The sequence below is a fragment of the Ostrea edulis genome, unplaced genomic scaffold, assembly GCF_947568905.1.
Source record: "Ostrea edulis unplaced genomic scaffold, xbOstEdul1.1 scaffold_81, whole genome shotgun sequence".
In the NCBI taxonomy this organism is placed as follows: Eukaryota; Metazoa; Mollusca; class Bivalvia; order Ostreida; family Ostreidae; genus Ostrea; species Ostrea edulis.
In genome coordinates, this window is record NW_026606023.1 from 1,332 (window position 1) to 24,077 (window position 22,746).

Consider the following 22,746-nt stretch of genomic DNA (forward strand, 5'->3'; position numbering starts at 1 on the left):
AACCAAATATTTGCTCTTTTGCGGTCTTCAATTCACCTCCCTTTTTGAAAGAATTTTCTGGATCCGCCACTGATTTGTTATCAAGACATGTTAATTTAGAATGTCGGTCAACCCGCCCCTAAGGTCAATCTGGCCCCTGTCGATCCGGCCCCCAAGTCATTACGGCCAAAATTACCGTAGTCAGTCAGTCCGTCCCCATATACTTTTTATAGATAATTTCTATTTATGATTTATGTAATGGGGTGGGAAGTACATTTATGTTTTATAAATGATGAAACATTGTTTAATATGATAAATAAAAAACGTATTAATTCATCAAATTTGAATTAAAGCAATACAAGTTAAATTGATTCAAAATAAAAGATCAAATATAATAACATAGACAATTTTATAGAGAATTAATTCATTATCAAAATTTCATTTGAGTGGCACGTTTGCTATTTATTATTTTTTTCATACTTTTAATACTCAAAATTTACATGATGTAATATTTTAAAATAAATGAAATGTGTAGGTAGAATCTATCTAAATCTAAATCATGGTTATAATCACTTCAAACAATATAATTATATTGATGTTTGGATGAAAATTATAGCATTAACTGTAAATAAGAAGACAGTACTAGCTAAACATATAAATCTAGGGGCCGGATTGACTGGGGCCGGATCAACCTGGGACGGAATGACTGAAGGACGGAACGACTATAATAGGGGACGGATTAGTTTTGGGGCCGGAACGACCTGTTACCGTTAATTTATACCACTAAAATCTACTAGAGTTGTCTTTCTTTAAGAAGCAGAAGACACTTGCTGTGAAAACGGAAATGGCTGCCGAATTCTGAAGAAAAGTTTATTTTAGGGATCTTTACAGGTATACTTAGGAAAACTGACTGTCAGGTACAGTGCTATTAGGTAATACACTGAATATATTGTCTGGTTAATTATCTATATATATATGTGAGTTGTAGAAAAGAAATATCTATGGGATTGTGAACTAGGCCTAACGTAATTTCTGTGGAAACAAGGGGGTTATTTACATTCGGTCTCAGACCGAATATAACTAACCCCCACAGAAATTAGGCCACAGGAGTTTGTAAGCATAGCACATTTTATTAACTTTATTGAATTTCAAACTCCTGTGATTAGGCCTAACGACCGAATATAACTAACCCCCTCGTTTCCACAGAAATTTTTGAGTTTGTTTACATCGGTGGCGGATCTAGGCAATTTTAAAAGGGGTGCGACCTTAATGTGTACTTTTTCTACTCAAGACCATAAAATGACAAAAAATTCTTTCTTTTTAAAAAATTATTCAACCAAATTTGAGGGGAGGGGGAGGGGGGGGGTTAACCCCTGTAGATCCGCCACTCGATTAGGTCACATCTATCTCTGGGGAAAAGGATGACATATTAAAAGAGGTTCAAAGAACCACAGGGTACAATATGACATTTGATATAAAGGTTCAAGTTGTTTAATATTATAACCTATGTGTTAGGAGTAAGGCCTAAGGACTTACAGAATATTTTAATTTATGCACACCAATGTGACCACCACCCACCCATTAGTATGGGACAGCATAGGAGTCTAAACTTTTATATAGAAATGTATTCAAAAATTTAAATTCAGTTTACAAATAAATATGCATGCATCATCTTTAATTTGTACACAACACGACTCTTGTGTTCAAGATGAGGTCACTAGGAGGAATACACAGAACTGAGATTTTTGTTTTAAAAGAGATAATGCTACAACTCAGATGGGCATCCTCATTCACTGTAGATTACAGTTATTTCATGTTAAGATGACCCCTGGGATTAGGATGGAATCACAAAAGAGTTGTAATTATTATGTATGGATAAAGTAGACATTTTAATGAAAATCTTTTAAAGGACCAAATCATGATGAATTATATATATTTTTTAAAATGATGTGTACTAGCATCTCCATGTCTTGTAGATTCATAGTTAACATCGCGACCTCTGAGTCCAGGTAGGGGAAGATGCACTATATCCACCTGTGGGGTTTCGTTGTGGGGCACAGCATAAAAAATGTATCATTTACAGGAGTCGAAATTAACATTTTTTTTACCACAGGCTAGTTTTAGCCTGTGGGTAAAAAATCCGCAGGCTAAAATGAAAACCTACAAGCTAAAATAAAAATAATGAAGCAGTGCTCTTTTTTCATGTTTCTTTTTAAAATCAATTACATGTATTATTCCCATCATTATTCATTACTGAGCCTTGTGGGTCAATAGGCATCGTTTGGAAAAGACACTAAGTTACGTAAGTCATGTTTAGGTCTCTTGATTATCGCACCTCTAATCCACAACCTGTTTACCGCAGGTCCAATTTCATGCCACATCAGATTTGTCACTAGTGATTTTTCAAAGCGCATCCGGAACTCATGGTTTTATAAGCAGCACGATCATGAGTCCCATGGACTTTTTTGATAATCGTCTACGTGGTGAGTAGTGCACTCGTGTCATCACTACAACCCGACCTCAATATGACAATGAATTAATTTAGATAGGACATTCTCATGATTCTGATAAAAATAACTACCGGAAGACTTGGTAAAACATAGACTACGACTTTTTTTTTCTTCTTAGATAAATGAATAACAAAAACCTCGTACTTACAATTCAATTTAATCACCCCTATAGGTGAACTGGACTCGTGGCACATGCATTTTTCATAATCCGATGTCCGACCTCTAAAGCATTTGTTTGACTCCCGAGTTCCTTAAAAATTGTAAAAGAAAAATCCAGATAGAAACGGTTGTTGAAATCGATCGTTCATGTAAGCATTTGTATGATTCAGAGTGCAGGTTTAAGAAAAGCGAATGACACATTACCGTATAAAACGGATACGATACGATCATAGTTTGTAAATCACAACTCGCTAAAATTTTCGAGTGTCCACTATTTTTACTCGCTATTCTTCAAATGTACTCGCATTGTGCGAGTATTTCTCGTTAATTTTGAGCCCTGCATTTAGTGTAAATTAAAAGAATATTAATATCAAAGAATAATTGAAAAACTAATGATTTGGATCTGAATGCTGCTCAGGATGTCCACTTGTTTGTCTCGGGCTCGTAACCCTGTCCAGCTTGTTTTGTTTTGGACTGAGATGTTTGTTTATGTTTTTTATTTAATTCGTATTGTTTATTTTATCTAGGATGTTGTCCACTAAGCTAATGATGGGGATTGTAGCACTACCCTGCACACAGACATGGAATGGATTTGCCCAGTCCATTATTAGAAGAGTGACCAGGACTGTTCGTCTCATCAGAGAAGTTTCTCGAGAAGCATTACAAGGTACAGAGCTACATTATTTTAAATAAGTTTCACTTGACCGGCTATCAACTTATATTTTTAAATAATCATTTGTGAACTTTTACCACCCCTTGGGCCCAATGGATATGAAAATGGCTGGTTCAAGTTTTATGATTCATGAATATAATAAAACACTTTTATTAAAAACAGTTCTTAGATTTCAAACATTCATTGTTAAACTTACTAACACTGTTACACATAGTATATATATTGTACCCAATAATCATGTTAACTGCTAGCAAATAATTCAGAAAAGAAAAAAAAATATATACACTGTTTTTATAATCTCTTGTAGAAATAAATCAAGTCTTCTTGTTACATAATTTAAAGATAATATTTAAAAATGAGTCTGAGCTAGGTTTTGTTTGTCACATAAAACTAACGCAATAGTCGATGCCATCTTCGTTTTCTCACTCTACAGAGGGATTTCATGTAGGTACTCATTTCTCCCGAGTGTCTTGACATTCACCAGCTGGCAACATTATGTGACTCGATCAGCTCAGCCTCATTTACATTCTCAATTTTGGCAATAACTGATCATTGAAATTTTTTAGGGACTTGTATGAATGGGCAGAAGAATTTTATTTAACTGACCACCCCATCATTGCCTGCTGTTGGAGACTGAACACTTTATTGAAAATTGCTGGGTGTAGCAATCAGTGGGTGTCCTTATTTGCCCTGAGAAGAGTCAGAGAAGTATTCATTTTTATTGCAAAAAGTTTAGTTCATGTAATGAGCATGAACACACATTTTACAGTTATCTCCCTTAGACTATGTAAATTATAATACAGCACTTGCTATTGATGTTATTTTACATATTAATGTTGATTGAATGTTGTCAATTTGGTTCATAGTCAAAGATATGAGTTATAGCTGCCTGTATTGTACCAGTTTACATACAGTTACCTACAGAATTAACAGTAGATTACATGTACCTGACTCCCCAGGTTACCTGAGTGATTATTGCTGTTGGTCTGCATCCATCATTGTGTTTCGTCTGTCGTGCATTACCAGTATTGAACATGTTATATACCTGTCTTTAGATGGGACGTATTAACTTAAGGTAAAGCAATGTCTGTATGTCCGTCTGTAAATGTAATGTGAAGTATTATGGTACAGCAATGTCTGTATGTCCATCTGTAGATGGGATGTATTATGGTACAGCCATGTCTGTATGTCCATCTGTTGATGGGATGTATTATGTTACAGCAATGTCTGTATGTCTGTCTGTAGATGGGATGTATTATGGCACACCAATGTTTGTATGTATGTCTGTAAATGGGACGTATTATGGTACAGCAATGTCTATATGTCCGTCTGTAGATGTGGAGTATTATGGTACAGCAATGTCTGTATGTATGTAGACTGTAGATGGGGTGTATTATGGTATAGCAATGTCTGTATGTCCAACTGTAGTAGGGAAGTATTATGGTACAGCAATGTCTGTATGCCCGTCTGTAGATGTAATGTGGAGTATTATGGTACAGCAATGTCTGTATGTCTGTCTGTAGATGGGGTGTATTGTGGTACAGCAATGTCTATGTCTGTAAATGGGGTGTATTGTGGTACAGCAATGTCTGTCTGTAGATGGGGTGTATTGTGGTAAAGCAATGTCTGTATGTCAGTCTGTAGATGTGGAGTATTATGGTACAGTAATGTCTGTATGTAGATGAGACATATTATGGTACAGCAATGTCTGTATGTCAGTCTCTAGATTGGGTGTATTATTGTGCAGCAATGTCTGTATGTCCGTCTGTAGATGTTGTGTATTATGGTACAGCAATGTCTGTTTGTCCGTAGACTATAGATTGGGTGTATTTTGGTACAGCAATGTTTGTATGTCTGTCTGTAGATGGGAAGTGTTATGTTCAATCAATGTCTGTATGTCTGTCTGTAGATAAGACGTATTATGGTATATCAATGTCTGAACGTCTGTCTGTAGACGGGGCATACCATGGTACATCAATGTCTGTAAGCCCGTTTGTAGGTGGGACGTATTATGGTACAGCAATGTATGTATGTCTGTCTTAAGATGGGATGCATTGTCCACCATCTGAATACTTTATTATGATGTATGAAATGCCCTCTAATTTCAAGAATTTTAGGGGTTTTAGGGCGCTGAAATAAGATTTCATTCCCATGCTAAAAAAGCAGGTATTTTCCCATTTTGTACTTTGAAATTCCCAAAGAATGAAAACAAATCAAAGCAGGGTAGCCTAATTGTTCATAAATCTTCACTGGCCCATAAATTACAATTTTTGCCTCAAATTTGTTATGTAGACTTAATATTGTGGCCTCTGCTTATTTGAATGAAGTACGTAAGCTTTGACCAAATTGAAAGTCAGAAAGAGTCCAGTTCTATTCACTCTGGATTGGTTTTCTCCCTACTTCTTTGTATGAAACATTTCTCCCAAGTTCAAACAAATGCCATTATTTTTCCCAATTGCAAAGGCCCAGACCCTTCCAATGAAAACCTTAAAAAACCAGAATTTAAAATGTAAAATCCATTGCCCCTTTGCCAAGGTCAGGCTCCAAAACAGGGTCAATATAGGAAACTTATCATTGCCTTTGTATCCTTATTATTACATATAACCAATGCTCAGGTGACCGATAAAGCCAGTGTTTAAGTCTCCTGTTTAGAAGATAACAAGCTGACTTCTTTTGACAAAATTCATGAAGATTTTAATTTGTTGAAACTTTCATTTACTTGTCTGATTTCTGGTCATTCCAGCACTCATTGTCACTTTGGTTTTTCAGCTCCCTGGGCCTCATGAGATGGTGACACCTTGCAGTAGGAGCAGTTCCTACCGATATCTCTTAAAAGCAGACAGAGGTTCTCATAGCATCTGATCCATTTCTGAAGACAAACTTTTGTATGGAGCTGGTAAAATTTCTATCTTTTATTAGCTTGTTTGAGCTATAAGCTCAAGTGGGCTTTTCTGATCACCCATTGTCTGTTGTACATCTGTCTGTCAAACTGTCAGTAAACTTATTTTCAACTTCTCTACAATCACATAGCCCAATTTCAACCAAACTTAGTACCGTTAAAGGATTAAATTCGTTACCTTCAAATGTTAGATAATCAACAAATGAAAAAAGATAGCATTGGGTCATTTAAGAATCATCTCCATATAACTAATGAGCTAGAAATGACGAAACCTCTATAAGTCATGTGAAACCTTCATGACATATTGTAAATTGTTTTGAAGTCTGACTCCAGAGGATAGGATTTATAGGGTTATCAGTGCCTGGGAAGGACAAACACAACAGGCCAATGACCCCATTTATTGTAAAACGGTGGGGACATTCTGAAATTTATTGGGCTGAAATGATATATATTGGGGCCATTTTTTCTTACCGAAATTTATCCATTTTCCGTCATCATTGTCGTAGGGGTCATCATAAACTTTTCACATGTTCATCTTCTTCTCCAGAACCAGTGGGCCAATTTCAACAAAGCTTGGCACAAAGCATCCTTGGGTAAAGGGAATTCAAGTTTTCTTCAAATGAAGGGCCACACCCTTCTCCAAGGGGAGATAATAGCCAAATAGTGAAACTATATTAACATCTATAAAAAAAATCTTCTTCTCAAGAACCACTGGGTCAATTTCAACCAAACCTGACACAAAGGGATTCAAGTTTGTTCAAATGAAGGGACAGGCCCCTTTCCAATGGGGTTTAACTGCGAAATAGTGAAAATACATTGACAACTTTTTAAAAACCTATCCAGAAACAATTGGTAAAATATAAGCCAATCATGGCACAAAGTATCCTTGGGTAAAGGGGATTCAAGTTTGTTCAAATGAATTAGGGCCATACTCCCTTCAAATGGATGATAATCACAAAAATGCAAAAATAGGGTGGGGTTGTTTAAAATGATCTTGTTAGGAACCACTGGGCCAGAAAAGCTGAAATTTACATGAAAGATTCCTGACATAGTACAAATTTAAGTTTGTTAAAATCATTACCCCCGGGGTTCATTAGGGCCACAATGTGGGATCAAACTTTTACAATCAAATGTATAGGTAAAATCTTTAAAATTTTCTCAAGAACCACTGTGCCAGGAAAATACAAATTTACATGAAAGCTTCCTGACATAGTGCAGATCCAAGTTTGTTAAAATTATGGCGCCCGAGCGTAGGATAGGGCCATAATAGGGGATCAAAGTTTTACATATCAATATACATGTATAGGGAAAATCTTTTAAAAATCGTCTTTTGAAAATCACTGAGCCAAAAAAGTTTGCATTTACCAGAAAGCCTCTTGACATAGTGCAAATTCAAGTTTTTTGAAATATGCTCCCAGGAGAAGGGTGGAGTCAAAATAAGGGATCAAAGTTTTATATACAAATATAAAGGGAAAATCTTTAAAAATCTTCTTCTCAATAACCACTGGGCCAAAGAAATTTACATTTACTCGAAAGCTTCCTGACATAGTGAAGATTCAGTTTTATAAAATTCATGGACCCTGGAGGTAGAATGGGGCCACAATAGGGATCAAAGTTTTACATGTAAACATTTGGGGAAAATCCTTATATCCTTAGGATAGAACTATTTTGTGAACTTTACGCTGGAAGGTGAGGGGGTGGAGAACTATTTTCTGAACTTTACGTTGGGAGGTGAAGGGGTGGAGAACTATTGAATTTTACGTTGGGAGGTGAGGGATGGAGAACTATTTTTTTAACTTGATGTCGAGATGTGATGGGTTGGAGAACTGTTTACAGAACTTTATGTACTGAGGTGACATGGATGAGAATTATTTTCTGAACTTTGCGTTGAGACAAGAGGGGATGGAGGACTATTTTCTGAAATTTACTTTGGGAAGTAAGGGGGTGAGAAACTTTTCATTGATTTCGTATAGGAAGTATACAGAGATTAGATATTGTGTTGTGAGTGTTTTTAAATTTAGGTTTGTTATCAGTGTGGTACATTCAGAATGATTACATGGATTTTTTTATACATATTTGTGTTCTAATAGCATAATATAATGGTGGGAAGAAATCATTTTGGTTACCTAGTACTTAATGTTGAAATCAATTTTACAGGGTAGCAGTTACGTAGATGTCCAGCTTATTGATGAGGATAATTTCCCTGAGACTCTAACATTTTGTAGGACATGGATAGCTTTATTGCTGTAGAAAATGTCAGGTTTGTTAATGAAATTAAGTAAAATGTTTTATGCCTCATTCATGCCATGGCTGGGGCATATAGTATTAACCCTTTTTAGCTCACATGAGCTGAAAGCTAAAGTGGGCTATTCTGATCACATTTTGTCCAGCATCAGTCTTTTCGTCTCTTCATGCACTTTTAACATTTTCGACTTCTTCTTAAGCACCACAGGGCTAATATCAGCCACACTTGCCTCAAACCATGCTTGGGTAAAGAGGATTCAAGTTTGTGTAAAATGGAGGACCATGCTCCATCCAAAGGGAAGGTAATAAAAAAGATAGGGTGGAGTCATTTTAAAATCTTCTCAGCAACCGCTAGGCCAGAAAAGTTGAAATTTATATGAATTCTTCCTGACATAGTGTAGATTCAAGTTTGTTCAAATTATGGCACCATGGAATAAGATGGGACCACAATAGGAGATCAAAAATGGTGAAGTCATATTAGAGGATCAGAAGTATTACATAGTAATACATAGGAAAAATCTTTTGTAAAATTACCCCTGAGTAAAGGCAATTGTAAAGCTATGACACAGCTAGTTTTTTTTATGATTGCAATTGGTTGTTATTCGTCGTCGTCCATCATGCGTTAACATTTAAACATTTTTAACTTTTTCTTGAAAGCTACCTGTTCAATTCTTTTCAAATTTAGTATGAAGGACAAGAGGGACATAAATTGTAAATTTCAAGACTCCAGCACCCCTGTGGCATTAGGGGCGGGCCAAAGACTGCCCAAAATTTACCAATTTCCAAAACTCTTCTTGCCTGCGGCACATTTTCACATCTCCTGCAAGATGCCCGTGGCCAGAACAAAGCTCCTAGAAGCTGTGTGTATTCGCAAATAACACACACCATGGAACACGGAGGACACGGAGTATCTCCGTGGATTTTCCACCGTGGTCTTTCCACGGTGGGGTGTATAAAACTTGTGTCGTGTACTGTACTATGACAAATATTAAGCAAGCACCTGCACGTTAGTATATTCATCTAGAAACTCCACCGTTTTTAAATACATAATGTAATCTCTGTAATTTCTGCTTCCCTTGTTCATAATAAGCCTTTTGATTTTATGAAATGCTGACCTCCTCATAACATTATTGCATCAAATATTTTCCGTTTTCCATTCCGTTCCGTCTTCCATTCCGTTTTCCGTTCCGCGTTTTAGCAACACCCCAAAGAAAAGAGTGTAGTCAACGACCATGTGTAATTAACTCTCTACATTAAGTGTGGACATTTTATTAACACATGGTATTCTTTTACTAATCGACTAAATTTGATTTTAACATATATTATTTTCCAGATGTTTTAACAAAAGAATTCCGCACAAGTTCCTAAATCTTAGAATGTCCTCTCCAACTAAAGAATTCAAGATTAAATTGTTGGTCATATAGAATTGTTCAAGTTCTCTTGGATTTAGTAAAATGAAAGATTTAATTCTTATTCACTATTGAAAAGTTATCAGCAAGTTGAAGTTCAAATATAAGTTTTGCAGCTGGAGTGAATCTTCAAGGTCACATTATCAAATATAAATTTATCCAAGAGTCTTGTGACAAAGAATCTGATATACAAAATATGAAATCCCCAGCTTAAATAGTTCTGGAGATATGACCTTCTTGGGCTTTTCTTAAAAGTTGGTCAAACTCCAAAGCCAATGTCACAAGTAAAAACTTTGATAGCTAAAATTGTTTTGTCACAAGAAATGCACACATGAAAAATGAATGACCTATCACTTACAATTCAAAAGTGATGAGCAGCAAGGTTAAAGTTTCACCTGAAGTTTGGAAATATATGTCAAACTTCAAGGTCAAGATTGCAAAGTCAAAGACAATGGTGTAAAATGAAAGGTTCTGTCAGAAGGAATCTATATACAAAATCTAATGGCCATACTTTATATAGTTCAGGAGATACTGTCTAAGTTTGAGATTCTTTAAAAAAAGTCAAACGGTAAGATTTAGGTCACAAGGTTGAAATCTCTGGTAATATCAGGAATGTCTTTTTGCATAGAATGCTGATACATGAAATATGAGAGCCATATGACTCGCAATTCAAAAGTTAGTAGTGATGTTAGAGTAGGGGGCAGACATACAGGACAGGACAATATGCCTCCCCCTCCCCGGCTATAATCACAGGCATATACATGTGTAAAACACTTGAATCCACACACCTGCTACACTTGAAAATGATTTGTTTAAGTGAATTGCCTGCACTATCTAATCGTGTTTGCATATTAACATGACTAACCATGACCCTGCTGTTTTTAGATGAAGAATTTCAAAAACATTTCCATATACATCCCCGTAAAAACGTGCGTCCATTATTATGCTTCTGCCCCAACCACCCCAGCCTTCCCCGAGGACCACATTGTGAACAAAATTGAATCTGCACTACCTCAGGATAATTGCATATTGATATGATTAATTATGACCTTATCGTTCTTGTGAAGAATTTTCCTTTATATCTCCATGTAAAACTTTGACCCCCTGATGAGGTCCTACCCAAACCCAGGGAGGCCTTGGTTTTAACAAACTTGTATCTATACTAATCAGGAAACTTTTACATCAATCTAATTTTTTCTGGCCTAGTGGTTCAAGAGACGATTTTTAAATGACCCACCCTATATTTGCCTTTTCTTGATTATTTTCCCTTTGACCCTTCATTTGAACAAACAGTACCCCCGCGGTGGTCTAGAAGTTAGAGTGCACGCCCCACATGCGGAAGGCCGGGGTTCAAATCCTGGCCACGACAGACCTAAGTCGTTAAAACAGGTAGTGACAGTTCCATCGTCAAACGTTCAGCATCAGGTGTGAATGTCACGGGTCCTCGGAGATGACCTTAAAAACGGTAGGTATGGCACGCTAAATTTAAATGTTAAACAAGATACAATCAATCATTTGAACAAACATGAATTCCCTTTACCTAAGGATGAATGGTACCAGTTTTGATTGGAATAGGCCAAGTGGTTGTGGAGAAGAAGATGATAATGTAAAAAGCAGGGTTGGGAGGTTAATACCGCCCAGGTTTTAACCAGTGGTTTTAACAGTCCCGGTCAATACTCCCCAAGTGGTCAATTGTGATTTAAACTGTCCATTTTCCTATTTTTGTACATTTCTTGCACAGATAAAGATAAATTAAGTCTTTTCATTATACAGATCAATTGCTGATTAATATTTTTAATTAGATAATCAAATGTAATTTCATAAGTTTAATATATTTGGCTTGCTGAAACTGACCGAAATATCTTCAGTACCTACCAGAGGGTCACAGTTCTATAGCATGAGGGTCACAGTTCTATAGCATAGATTGACAATTGGAGACAGACCTGTTAATACATGTACCTGGACAGATTAAGAATAAAAGGTAGCTGGACATTACCTGAGCACAGGAAGCAGAGTTGACAGGTATTAATAAGCATAGGCTGGGACCAGAGATGACCAGTGTGCCTGTTATTGTTATGAAAACATCGCCAACCCACCCCCTCAAATGTTTATTATTCAACAGTTAAAATGAAGATTGATGAAACAATACTTATAGGTAGTTCTTGTTAAACTAAGGAATTTGAACAGAAACTTTTGCTGCATCTTCCCCAATTCAACAGAGTCAATTGTACATTATTTATTTAATATTGTCACTTATCAGTATATTATAAACTGATAGTGCATGTTATGAATTACAGTATTTACCATAATGGTCACTTAAACGTTTAAAATAAATAACACAGACAATAATGACCAAATAATTTTCAATCAACCAGTATTAACTAGTATTGACTGGTTTTAACTAGTATTATTGACCACCGGCCCAGTCAATACTCATATTGACCACTTTTTTGCCAACCCTGAATTAAAAAGTCAATAACAACAGATAAATTTCAATAGGAAAAGCTCACTTTGTATTGTGGATATTGGCCTGGATAGTTTTGTGTGTTTAGAGCACCTGCCTATTACATATGTAATACAGGGGTCTCGGGTTTGATTCCCCGTCCAGTCAAACCATGGCTATCGGTTTGAATAGCTCAGTGGTTAGAGCACCTGACTAGTAATACAGGGGTCTGGGGTCCAATTCCTGGTCGTTATAATGGGAATGAAGGGCCTTTGATTCGATTCCCGGTTCAGTCATATCTTCTTTTCCTTCCCATTACATCTACATATCACATACTATCCTTGACAATTCAGTTTGATATGATTACACTTTGTTTATTTTGTAGGACGGTGGAGATTTAGATAAGTGGTGTGATGTTATTGATGGTAAACAGAAGACTGTGACCTTGAATCTGAAGATCTGTGATGAAGACTGGACGTTTGGGGTCACTCTCTGTTACAGTACTACAAATCTAAGTACTCAGTAATAATGTAAGACTGAACTCTGTATCATGTTTATCTAATATATACATTGTAAAATCAAACACATATTGAATTAATTCACAAACAAAATAATGTTCTGTTAAACTCACAAAAACAAGTACATGTTACACATCACAAACAGAGGACTGTAATGTACACAGGACTGTAATTAACAAGGGAATGTAATTAACACAGGGCTGTAATTAACACAGGGCTGTAATTAACAAGTAGAAGGAATTAACACAGTTCTGTAAATTACAGTATATTGAGCTGTGTAATTAACACTGTGTAGAGATGTGTAATTAACACTGTGTTGGTAGATGTAATTAACACTGTGTTGGTAGATGTAATTAACATTGTAGAGCTGTGTAATTAACATTTTATAGATATTGGATTTTCTTCACTTCAGCAGTGTAATGCTCAGCCACAAAGAGGTTGTCTCTGATGTCCACACATAAACCTACTGGATCGTATAAATCACAGTGAATGTAACGGAGGAACTGTCCGTCCTGATCTAGGATGTGGATACGGTGATAGTCTGCTGTCAGGATGTGACTCTGGCTGTCTGTAGTGATACCGACTGGACTAAATGATTGCTTGGTATTAGAGGGATGACCAGTGTATCTAAATCGGAGTTTTCCTGACTGATTGACCACCACTACTGCACTAGCGGTATTGTCAGCCACACAGATATCCAGGTTCTTGTTCTCACTGAGGTATTTATAGTTATAATCACCAGATGAGTAGAGAGGACGACCCTGACCATCAAACTGAATGCTTTGTTTCTCTGTGGAGCCGGAGTAACGCACGACTTTGGATTGTTTGAGATCATCACTGATCATGGTAACCAGGAGGTCGTTACCCGCGGTACAGCAGACATAGCGAGGTCTCCACCCCTGTAGTGTGATCAGGGTCTGTATCTGTTTATTCTTAATTAAGTTTATAGTGTTATCTATATAGTCAGTATAAACAAGATCTCCGTCCCGTGTCACTGCTATGTCCCATGGTAGTCCCCCTGACTTGGTTTGTATTGATGTCAGTAGTTTACTCTGGAGGTTGAGCAGCTTCATGGTTTTGTTCTCCCCGCGTGTCCAGACTTGATCTTCACTCAGACAGCTAACACTGCATAGTCTGTGATACCCAGTGTCTATGGTGGCGGTGACGCGCGGCTCATCAAGCAGTGGTTTGACTGGAGGAGACGATACAGCTTCTGCTGACTTCATTGTGTCGCCATGTTCTGTGTTAATGGATAATGGCGACAGAGAACCGAACATTTCATTGAGCTGATCTTTGTTTATTTTCTGAGGAGAGAGACTCGGTGCTGTAACTCGGACTTTAGGGGGTAATGTTCTAAATTCGGAATTCCTAGATTTGTAAGTAGAGGTTAAGGAGACGTCATTTGATTTTAGCATTGATTTCAAGTCGGACATGATCTGTTTGAGTTCCGCCATTTTCTGTGTGATTTCTTCTGTGTTTTTATGTAGCGCGTCCAGATGTTTAGTTTTCATCTCCGCAATGGCGGATTTCCGTCGGTTGACAATGGCGGTGATCTCCCGGTGCAGGATTTCTCCTTGTTCATCGGCATCTGTCGTCAGTTTCCCGTATTTCCTTTCTAATTCGGCTTTCTCAGTTTCGACATCAGACGCCATTTTTTCATATCGGGGATACATTCTCTTCTCTAATTCTTCTAGATCTTTTTGTAAACTTTCTGTTTTAGCGCTGAGTTTTTCCAGAATATCTGATATTTCGTGACCTTTGTGTTTTCCAAATAAGGCGCAGGTAGAACAGACAGGAATGCCACATTTTTCACAGTAATGTTTGCATTGTTTATCGGCGTGGTCTGGACATTTGTGGTAGTTAGGGGTAGACTTTCTGTGTAAAAAGGGCACGACTTTGTGTCTTTTAGACGAGTCTGAGAGATGTTTTACTGCACAGTTAACACAGAGATTTATATTACAAAGTTCACAGTGACTCTGTAGGGGGACAGTTTCACAGAGGTCACACAGTAGGACTTCCTGGGCACTGCGCCGGGGATGCATTTCTGATGCCGGGATCACACGAGAAGTTTACTGTTAATTAAATAAAAACGGAATTTCATTTAAAGATGTTGACAGATTAAAACAATTAACGAAATAGAATTATAGTATGATATAAAACACATCGGTCATTACTATAATAATAATTTAGTCTCACCTTAAAATCCAACATGGCCTCCCTGTTCTTTCGACCTTCCGTCTAGTCCTGAGCTTTAAATACCTGTGCGGCGTGTCAGCCTGTATACACTATCTACGTGTTATCGCTTGAGTAAATATATAGTTTTAAAGTTTTGTTTGACCTAGTTTATGTTGGGTAGTTTTGCTAACATTTACGTCAGACATATAGATTTCCTTTCATTAAAAAGTTGGAATCTGCAAACAATGTATAGATATAACTTTTTTGATTATATCCCTTTTTACATTGAATTCGGCCTTTTGTACAAATACAATCATATTTATAGCTAGAAAAAAAAAAAGCGATTAGCAATATTCATATTGGACGCAGGGAGGAGGGGGGGGGGTGTAGCGGACCACTGTTTGGGGGGATTTCATGCAGCGGACCTGTTTTGTACCAATTACATATCTTTGTTTTGATATACTTAACATTTTTTTCTGTTGTAGAATGAGTTGAGTGGAATAATGAACCTCCAGATGTCTATGTACACGTGTTTGAATAAACTGTAGCGCATGTGAGCTTATCCTGTATTATGTGTTCGAGTTTTTATTTCTTTAATATTTTAGGATTTAATGAATTAGTGGAGCGGCGGATCCAGGAAGTTTTGAAAATGGGGGGGGGGGGGGTACCATTAATTTTGAATTTCAAAGGAAGGAGGGTCCACCCAATCTCTATCCGGAGTTCCTTGCTCTCACTTACACCTGTTACATGTAACATCTCAAAATAAGCAATGTTATTCCACATGTAAATCCACTTTTTTTACGGCTAATAAAACTAAGAACTATTTTATAAAATATCTGGAAAATGTAGGACAAGCAACTATTTGTATATTTTTTTCCATTACTATATATTCTTAATGTACCTATCTATAGGCCTGGTGCAATAGAACTACCCAATATCTATGTTTCAACCCAAATCAATGCTTCTTGTGTCACAAAAAGACTTGACATGTGCTCAATATTTATTTATTTACATATATTTTTGTAACTGAAGTCAAAACCATACTTTATTTGAGCATACGTGCCATTTTACAAAAATCTTGTAAAACCCTTGAGACGTTTACAGAGGTGTAAGTGAGTGTAAGGAACGATAACTCTGGGTAGAGATTGGGGTCCTCCCTCAAACTGCGTTATTTGATATTTAGTCTTTTGACGAAGGGGGTGTCCAAGTCCCAGACCTCCCTCTGGATCCGGCACTGTAGTGGATTACAACGCCCAAACCTCCCTCTGGATCCGACACTGTAGAGAATTACAATTCCCAGACCTCCCTCTGGATCCGACACTGTAGTGAATTACAACTCCCAGACCTCCCTCTGGATCCGGCACTGTAGTGAATTACAACAGAGATTATAAAAAAGGACTTCCTTCCAGTGATTTATTTCATAATGATGTGTTTGTTATTATATGGCGGATCCAGAGGGGGTCCGGACACCACCCCCTTTTCTTGGTTCAATTTAGAAAAATCGTAATGTTTCACAATTTTGACCATTTCATTTCAATTTGTTTAAAAAATATATTTCTCCGATATCTCTTTTTTTTCAAATTAACATGTTTTTAGAAGATTTTATCCGTAGATTAAAAAAAAATTAGCAAATAATATTCTATATTTTCATTAATATTTTTTTTGTTAAAAAAATTAGAACGTCTATCTGAGTCGTTTTGGCTTGTTTTCTTAGATAATCATATTTTGCATGAAAGGTGAAGATAACGAACAGTGATCAATCTCATAACTCCTATAAGCAATACAAAATAGATAGTTAGGCAAACACGGACCCCTGGACACACCAGAGGTGGGGGATCAGGTGCCAAGGAGAAATAAGCATCCCCTGTCGACCGGTGTCACCCGCCGTGAGCCCTATATCCTGATCAGGTAAACGGGGTTATTCGTAGTCAAAATCAGTGTGCCAAGAACGGCCTAACAATCGGTATGAAACACTTTAGACAGCATTTGACCCAGTGATAGGTTGTATTAACGAACTAGATCGTTCAGTATAACGACCATATCAAATCACAGCGAAAATTGGACTCTAGAGTATTTTATTTGGAAACAAAGTGCCGTTTTTATCATTCCGGGATAAATCACAAAAATTGATATAAAGTTATTGAGAGCTTGTATAACTTTTTCGATGGTAAAATCACACTTCATAAGAGGTGTTTTAACGAGCCATTAAATAAAGATTTATTTTAATGAGTTACCGTAAGATTTCTTAAAAAGTATGAGTAACATAAAAGTTTCGTTCAAGAAGCAGACAATTTAAAAGTAAAAAAGAAGTGCCAGTGTATTTTATTATACCGGTAGAAGGCCAATCTCTAAAATTTACAAAAAGCGTGAAACGATTACACGAATCGAAAGAGGGATGAGATAGACTGGGAATTCACAGATTTCAGAGAAATTATTGCCACCAAAAAAAAATATCAAAAAAGGGGGGTTAGTAATATCCATACTTCAGGTGCCTGTGCTGAAACCAAGCCGCACAAAAATTATGTTTGATCAAAATATGTACATCATACGAAAGCCCAGTGGCGGATCTAGAGGGGGGGGGGGGGGTTGCGACCCCCCCCCCCTTTGGATTCACTAAAAAGAGAAACTATAGCGTTATTAAAATCCTAGGCGATGGAAATTGTTTATACAATTGTGCGTCAATATTTCTATCAGGTGATGATAATTTAAATTATCTTTTATATAGCTTGTATCTGTAATATTTCATTTTATTTATTTAAAAAAAAATGAATCACTGGGAGTAAATCGGAATGCATTTTAAAACAGGATTCGTTTTAATATCAAGAGTGACGGATCTACGTCTGATAATTATACAATAACATTAATCCAAATTTGAATTTAGAAATACAAATTGATAGCATTCCTGTTAAGTTGTCGTTTAACTATGTTAACGTACGTTATAACAACTCTCATTTCAGTGGCTTATTTAAGGGGGGCGCAGCCGGCGCCCCCCCCCCCTTAAAATTTCCAAATCTAAGTTAAATCGTAGTATATTGTTTAGACAAATGTAGTAAACGATAAAAGGAGCAATAATTCCTTTCACTACCGGAGAAATGAATGACAAAAATTGAAAATCTTTTTGATTTCTTGAATTACTTCATTGGGAGAACTTAATTTTTTCCAAAAACCCTTAAAATTTGCGTCATTTTACTCATTTCACCTTATTAAGAATGATAGAAAATAGTAAAAAGGACTTAAATAGGAGACATATTTTAAACCCTATAAAATCTGTAAAATCCAGGAACTTCCGGGGGCTTCGCCCTGGACCCATTGGGGGCCTCAAGGTGGTCCCCAAACCCTCTGCCTCATAAAGTGGCGCCCTTCGCTCTAGCTCCGTAATCGCAATTCCTAGATCCGCCCCTGCATTTCCTCTTTAACCCCCCCCCCCTTTGAAAAAATTCTAGATCCACGCCTGAAGCCTATTAGTATCATTTAAAAAAAACAACATTCCATTATCTCGTAATTACGAGAAAAGATCTCGTAACTGAGAAAAGATGTAATTACAAAAAAAATGTTCACGTAATAACGAGAAAATATTGATATAAAGCCGAGTTACACATCTCATGGATAATTCTGGAAACGCGTTTGATACTATTTCCCTCTTTGTTGATTGGTCAGCAAATCGAAGTGATCTTATTCAAAGTGTGTGTGACGGTACATATTGTCGTCTGATGATCTTATTCAAAGTGTGTGTGACGGTACATATTGTCGTCTGATGATCTTATTCAAAGTGTGTGTGACGGTACATATTGTCGTCTGATGATCTTATTCAAAGTGTGTGTGACGGTACATATTGTCGTCTGTGTGTGACGGTACATATTGTCGTCTGTGTGTGACGGTACATATTGTCGTCTGTGTGTGACGGTACATATTGTCGTCTGTGTGTGACGGTACATATTGTCGTTTGTGTGTGACGGTACATATTGTCGTATGTGTGTGACGGTACATATTGTCGTCTGTGTGTGACGGTACATATTGTCGTCTGTGTGTGACGGTACATATTGTCGTCTGGTGTCGCATGACATAGAAACGCTAAATACCTATAATTTTCGTACCGGGTTATAATTTACGTTCCGGTCCACCTAAGTTTAGTTCCGGTCATAATCACACTTTTAGAAATATGAAATGCATATGTTTACGCACATTTCTTGTGGGTTTTATTTCTTTCATCGGGTTATACAATAATCAAAGACTAATATCATTAGAGCCGGATTATTTATCCGTCTAATTTTGTGTTCTCAAAATATGTCAAACCAACAGGACCCAGTTGCACGAAGATCTTTTCTCGTAATTTCGAGATAATTATCTCGTAATTACAAGATAGTGAAAGGTGAATTTATTTTTTATATGATACTAATCGGCTTTCGTAACATCACGCCATTCCCCCAGAAAACATGAAACCTGGGCAGTGTTTCATAATTATAAATAACATTCTACGAACCTGATCCGGATATATTTTGTATCCATTTAATCAAATTAATGTCTGCTGTAAGTAAAAGTATTTTGTCAGATTACGCTATAAAAGTCACAAGGTCATTTTTACGTTACGGACAGCAACTTTGTGCGCTTTGTCATTGAACTCGTCTTTCAGCAATCGAGCATGCAGCCATGCAAGTCAAAGTCAAGTGAGTTAAAGTAAGAACTGAAAACTATTGTTATCAAAACAATTGCAGTTGTCCTGGTTATGGAAAACGAGTGAAACAGGTATACAAACTTTACACATTTTCTAGTTCTCCAGAACTACAGTGCCACTTTCTACCAAACGTACTGTAAAGCATTCTCTATTCAAAATTGTTCAAATGAAGGGTCACGCTATTTTCACAGAGGAAATAATTAAAATATAGTGAAAGTATTGCGGCATTTAAAAAAAGATATTTTGTCACTGGACTTGAACAGACAAAACTGATACAAAGGCGTCCTTAATGAGTGGGGATTTAAAATTGCTCAAAGCATGGCTCCACAGGGGGTAGAGTTTGTCCACAATCGGGGATAAAAGTTTTAAGAGAGAATGTTTAACAGTCTTCATCTCAATTATAACTTTTTTTTTAACTGAATTTATTTCTCATCACAATTACACAATTGTATACAGAGATTTAGTACATATATTTTATATAAAAGTGATGGTAATATGTCACTAAATGTTTTAAGGCATGCCTGAGTATGGAGATAGGCAACATATGCAATTTTAGATTCGAGTAGTCATTGGGTCGGGGAGCAAAGTTTATTAATATTTCTTGTAAAGGAACACAATTTTCTTAGAAAAGATTGCTTGTTTGAATTCATTATATTTTTAAAAGTGATGATGTTTTTGAAACGTATTTGTTTTGGTGATAAACATTGTTTTCTTATATCAATCAGAGATTTGCAATTAAACATGTAGTGGAATTCATCACCAATTTCATTTAAATCACATTTATTACAATGTCTTGTTTCTCGGGGCTCGTTTCGCCAGCGTCCACTTTCAATAGGTAAATGATGATTACAAGTTCGAAATTTACAAAAGGTTATAGCATCTTTTCTGGGTAGGATATCCAAATATTTTTCAAATTTTAATTCATCCTTGTACATTCTATAGTTTATAGTTTTTGATAGTGTTTTGATGTCAGAATTCCACTTTTGCTTGAATTGATAGAGTAAAATAAGTTTTACTTTTGACTTTAGCCAGTTTGGATTACATGCGTTATTTTGCCAAATGTTAGAAAGTCCGCAATTGTTAAGGATATTTGACACGTTCTTGAACCAATCAATCTCTTTCGCGTATTGGTTTGTAACATTATTACCCAGTTTTAACAGGAGATTCGCTATTTTTGTTTCTTTACTAAGTGCAATTTTGTGCCAAAATGAGATAATACGCGTTGTATTTGTATGTGCATGGGATGTTGGCCAAGTTCACCGTACACCATGCAGTCGGGGGTAGATTGTTTTAACTTCAATAATAATTTGCAAAATTTAAGGTGGACTCTTTCTATAATTGCATTATTTGAAAATCCCTACACCTCACAGCCGTATAATAAAATGGGTTGAACAATTTTATCAAATACATCTAACTGACACTGTATTGATAGGTTATGCAAACGTCCTTTTTTAAGAATCTCATAAACTGCTTTATTGGCTTTTTCTACTTGTTTTTGTTTGGCTTTTTAATAATAATAACAGTCAATACGTTAATCAGGTCAATATGCAAGCCTCCCCACGTAGTGTACAGGGGTTTGTGTGGAAACACCAGGACCCCCCCCCCCTCCCAAAAGAAAATAACTTGGGTTCTCTACACTAGCCCTGTGCGTATTGTAGGTTAAAGTTTCTTCAATTCATGTCCCCAAGGGTAGGTTGAGTCCACAAGAGGACAACAAAGTATAGGGACAAACATTGTAACTCTTTAAGATAATCTCAAAATCAAAATTGTCGTCATTAGTCGTATATTCATATTGTAATCGTCAACAGATGGTGCAGATTCAAGTTTGTTCAAATGATGACCCCCAGGGGTAGAGTTCGGCCATAATAGTTGATCAAAGTTTTACGTGAGGGTATACATTAAAAGGACAACAGGACAATGGTAAATTATTATTGATATACAAACATCCTCAGGTAGTATTCAATTCAGTATTAGTTCAAACAATGGTCCGGGGAGGGGGGGGGGTCTCAACAGAATGCGCTCATGAAGTCTGCTAGCATAAATCGTGGCAGTCCATGCCTTCGCGTATTTTTCGAAATGAAATTTAGATAAAATGACATCTGCAACAACATCCCAAGAACGTCAACTCAAAGTGAACGTGTCAATTTCAGTCATGTCGCGGTTCTACAGGAGACGAGAAACCGGACAAGATTGAACGATTTGTTTATAGAAATGTAGCACAGACCGACAGTAATTCACAAACTCGACTCCTGTCCAGGTGCAACTGGTGTCGAAGTTAATCGATACCTTAATAATTAAAATAATATTACCTTAAACAAAATAATAAAATTGATTAAACTTCAGTTTCTAAGACTCCACAGGAGACTGAAAACTACCACGTCGACTAGAATTTGAATATCACGAACATTTTTTATCGAATGTAAATTTTACTATCATCCTTGCCTGTTTATATATATTGCTGAAGCCTATAGGTGCTGGGATATACGATGAATTAAATTTCAACCGCTAAATCATTAACGTGGCGGGCACCTCTTAATTGGCCGCCATATGAATCAACTTGCGGTCATCACTTAATTTATATGACGGGCGCTGCTTAGTTTCTCTCTCTCTCTCTCTCTCTCTCTCTCTCTCTCTCTCTCTCTCTCTCTCTCAGTCTCTCTCTCTCTCTCTCTCTCTCTCTCGTAACCCCCTCTCCAATAATTAGTAATGTGTATGCTCTACTATTAAGAACATTACCGTTTGTCGATCTGCAGTTAATTGAAAAAGGTTATATGAATGTTCATGATATCAGATGCATGTAGACATATGCGCGCACGAGAATATATTATGGGAACTTAATATATACCAACATACCAGACGTAGAACCGGGGGGGGGGGGGTGCCACTTCAGCTTTTTTGACGTAAAGTTTATTTCCGGGTTTTCACTTTACCTGCAAAAGTTAGTTATTTAACATGGAACATAAGACATATTGGAGGATTGGCCCCGCCCCACTCTTCTGGTGACACATTGCAGTAATGAATGTAACTGTGAATGAACTGATGAATCAAAGGACGAACGGACCCCA

General features: G+C 36.7%; 1 protein-coding gene and 1 long non-coding RNA gene across 5 annotated transcripts; one reads left to right on the forward strand and one right to left on the reverse strand.

Annotated features, from left to right (window-relative positions):
• The first annotated feature begins 706 nt into the window (after nt 1–706).
• On the forward strand, nt 707–13,462 carry LOC130051162 (uncharacterized). 4 transcript variants are annotated; one of them, XR_008799537.1, is made up of 7 exons: nt 707–870; nt 3,176–3,315; nt 3,888–4,396; nt 6,091–6,217; nt 8,378–8,480; nt 12,702–12,831; nt 13,247–13,462. It is a non-coding gene; the product is annotated as an uncharacterized LOC130051162 (long non-coding RNA). The 4 variants fall into 4 exon arrangements; XR_008799536.1 differs by having other exon boundaries at nt 711–870; nt 3,888–4,029; XR_008799535.1 differs by having other exon boundaries at nt 3,888–6,217; nt 12,702–12,846.
• LOC130051161 (E3 ubiquitin-protein ligase TRIM71-like) lies at nt 12,858–15,137 on the reverse strand. The gene is made up of 2 exons (XM_056152526.1): nt 15,031–15,137; nt 12,858–14,906 (listed from the first exon to the last, which is right to left on the reverse strand). The coding sequence occupies exon 2, from the start codon at nt 14,874–14,876 to the stop codon at nt 13,218–13,220; it is 1,659 nt and encodes a 552-aa protein (XP_056008501.1). The 5' UTR covers nt 14,877–14,906; nt 15,031–15,137; the 3' UTR covers nt 12,858–13,217.
• Between the last annotated feature and the right edge of the window lie 7,609 nt (nt 15,138–22,746).

Excerpts from the sequence above, each read along its gene's own strand:
- LOC130051161 (XM_056152526.1), bottom strand. The coding sequence starts at position 14,876 with ATGCATCCCCGGCGCAGTGCCCAGGAAGTCCTACTGTGTGACCTCTGT.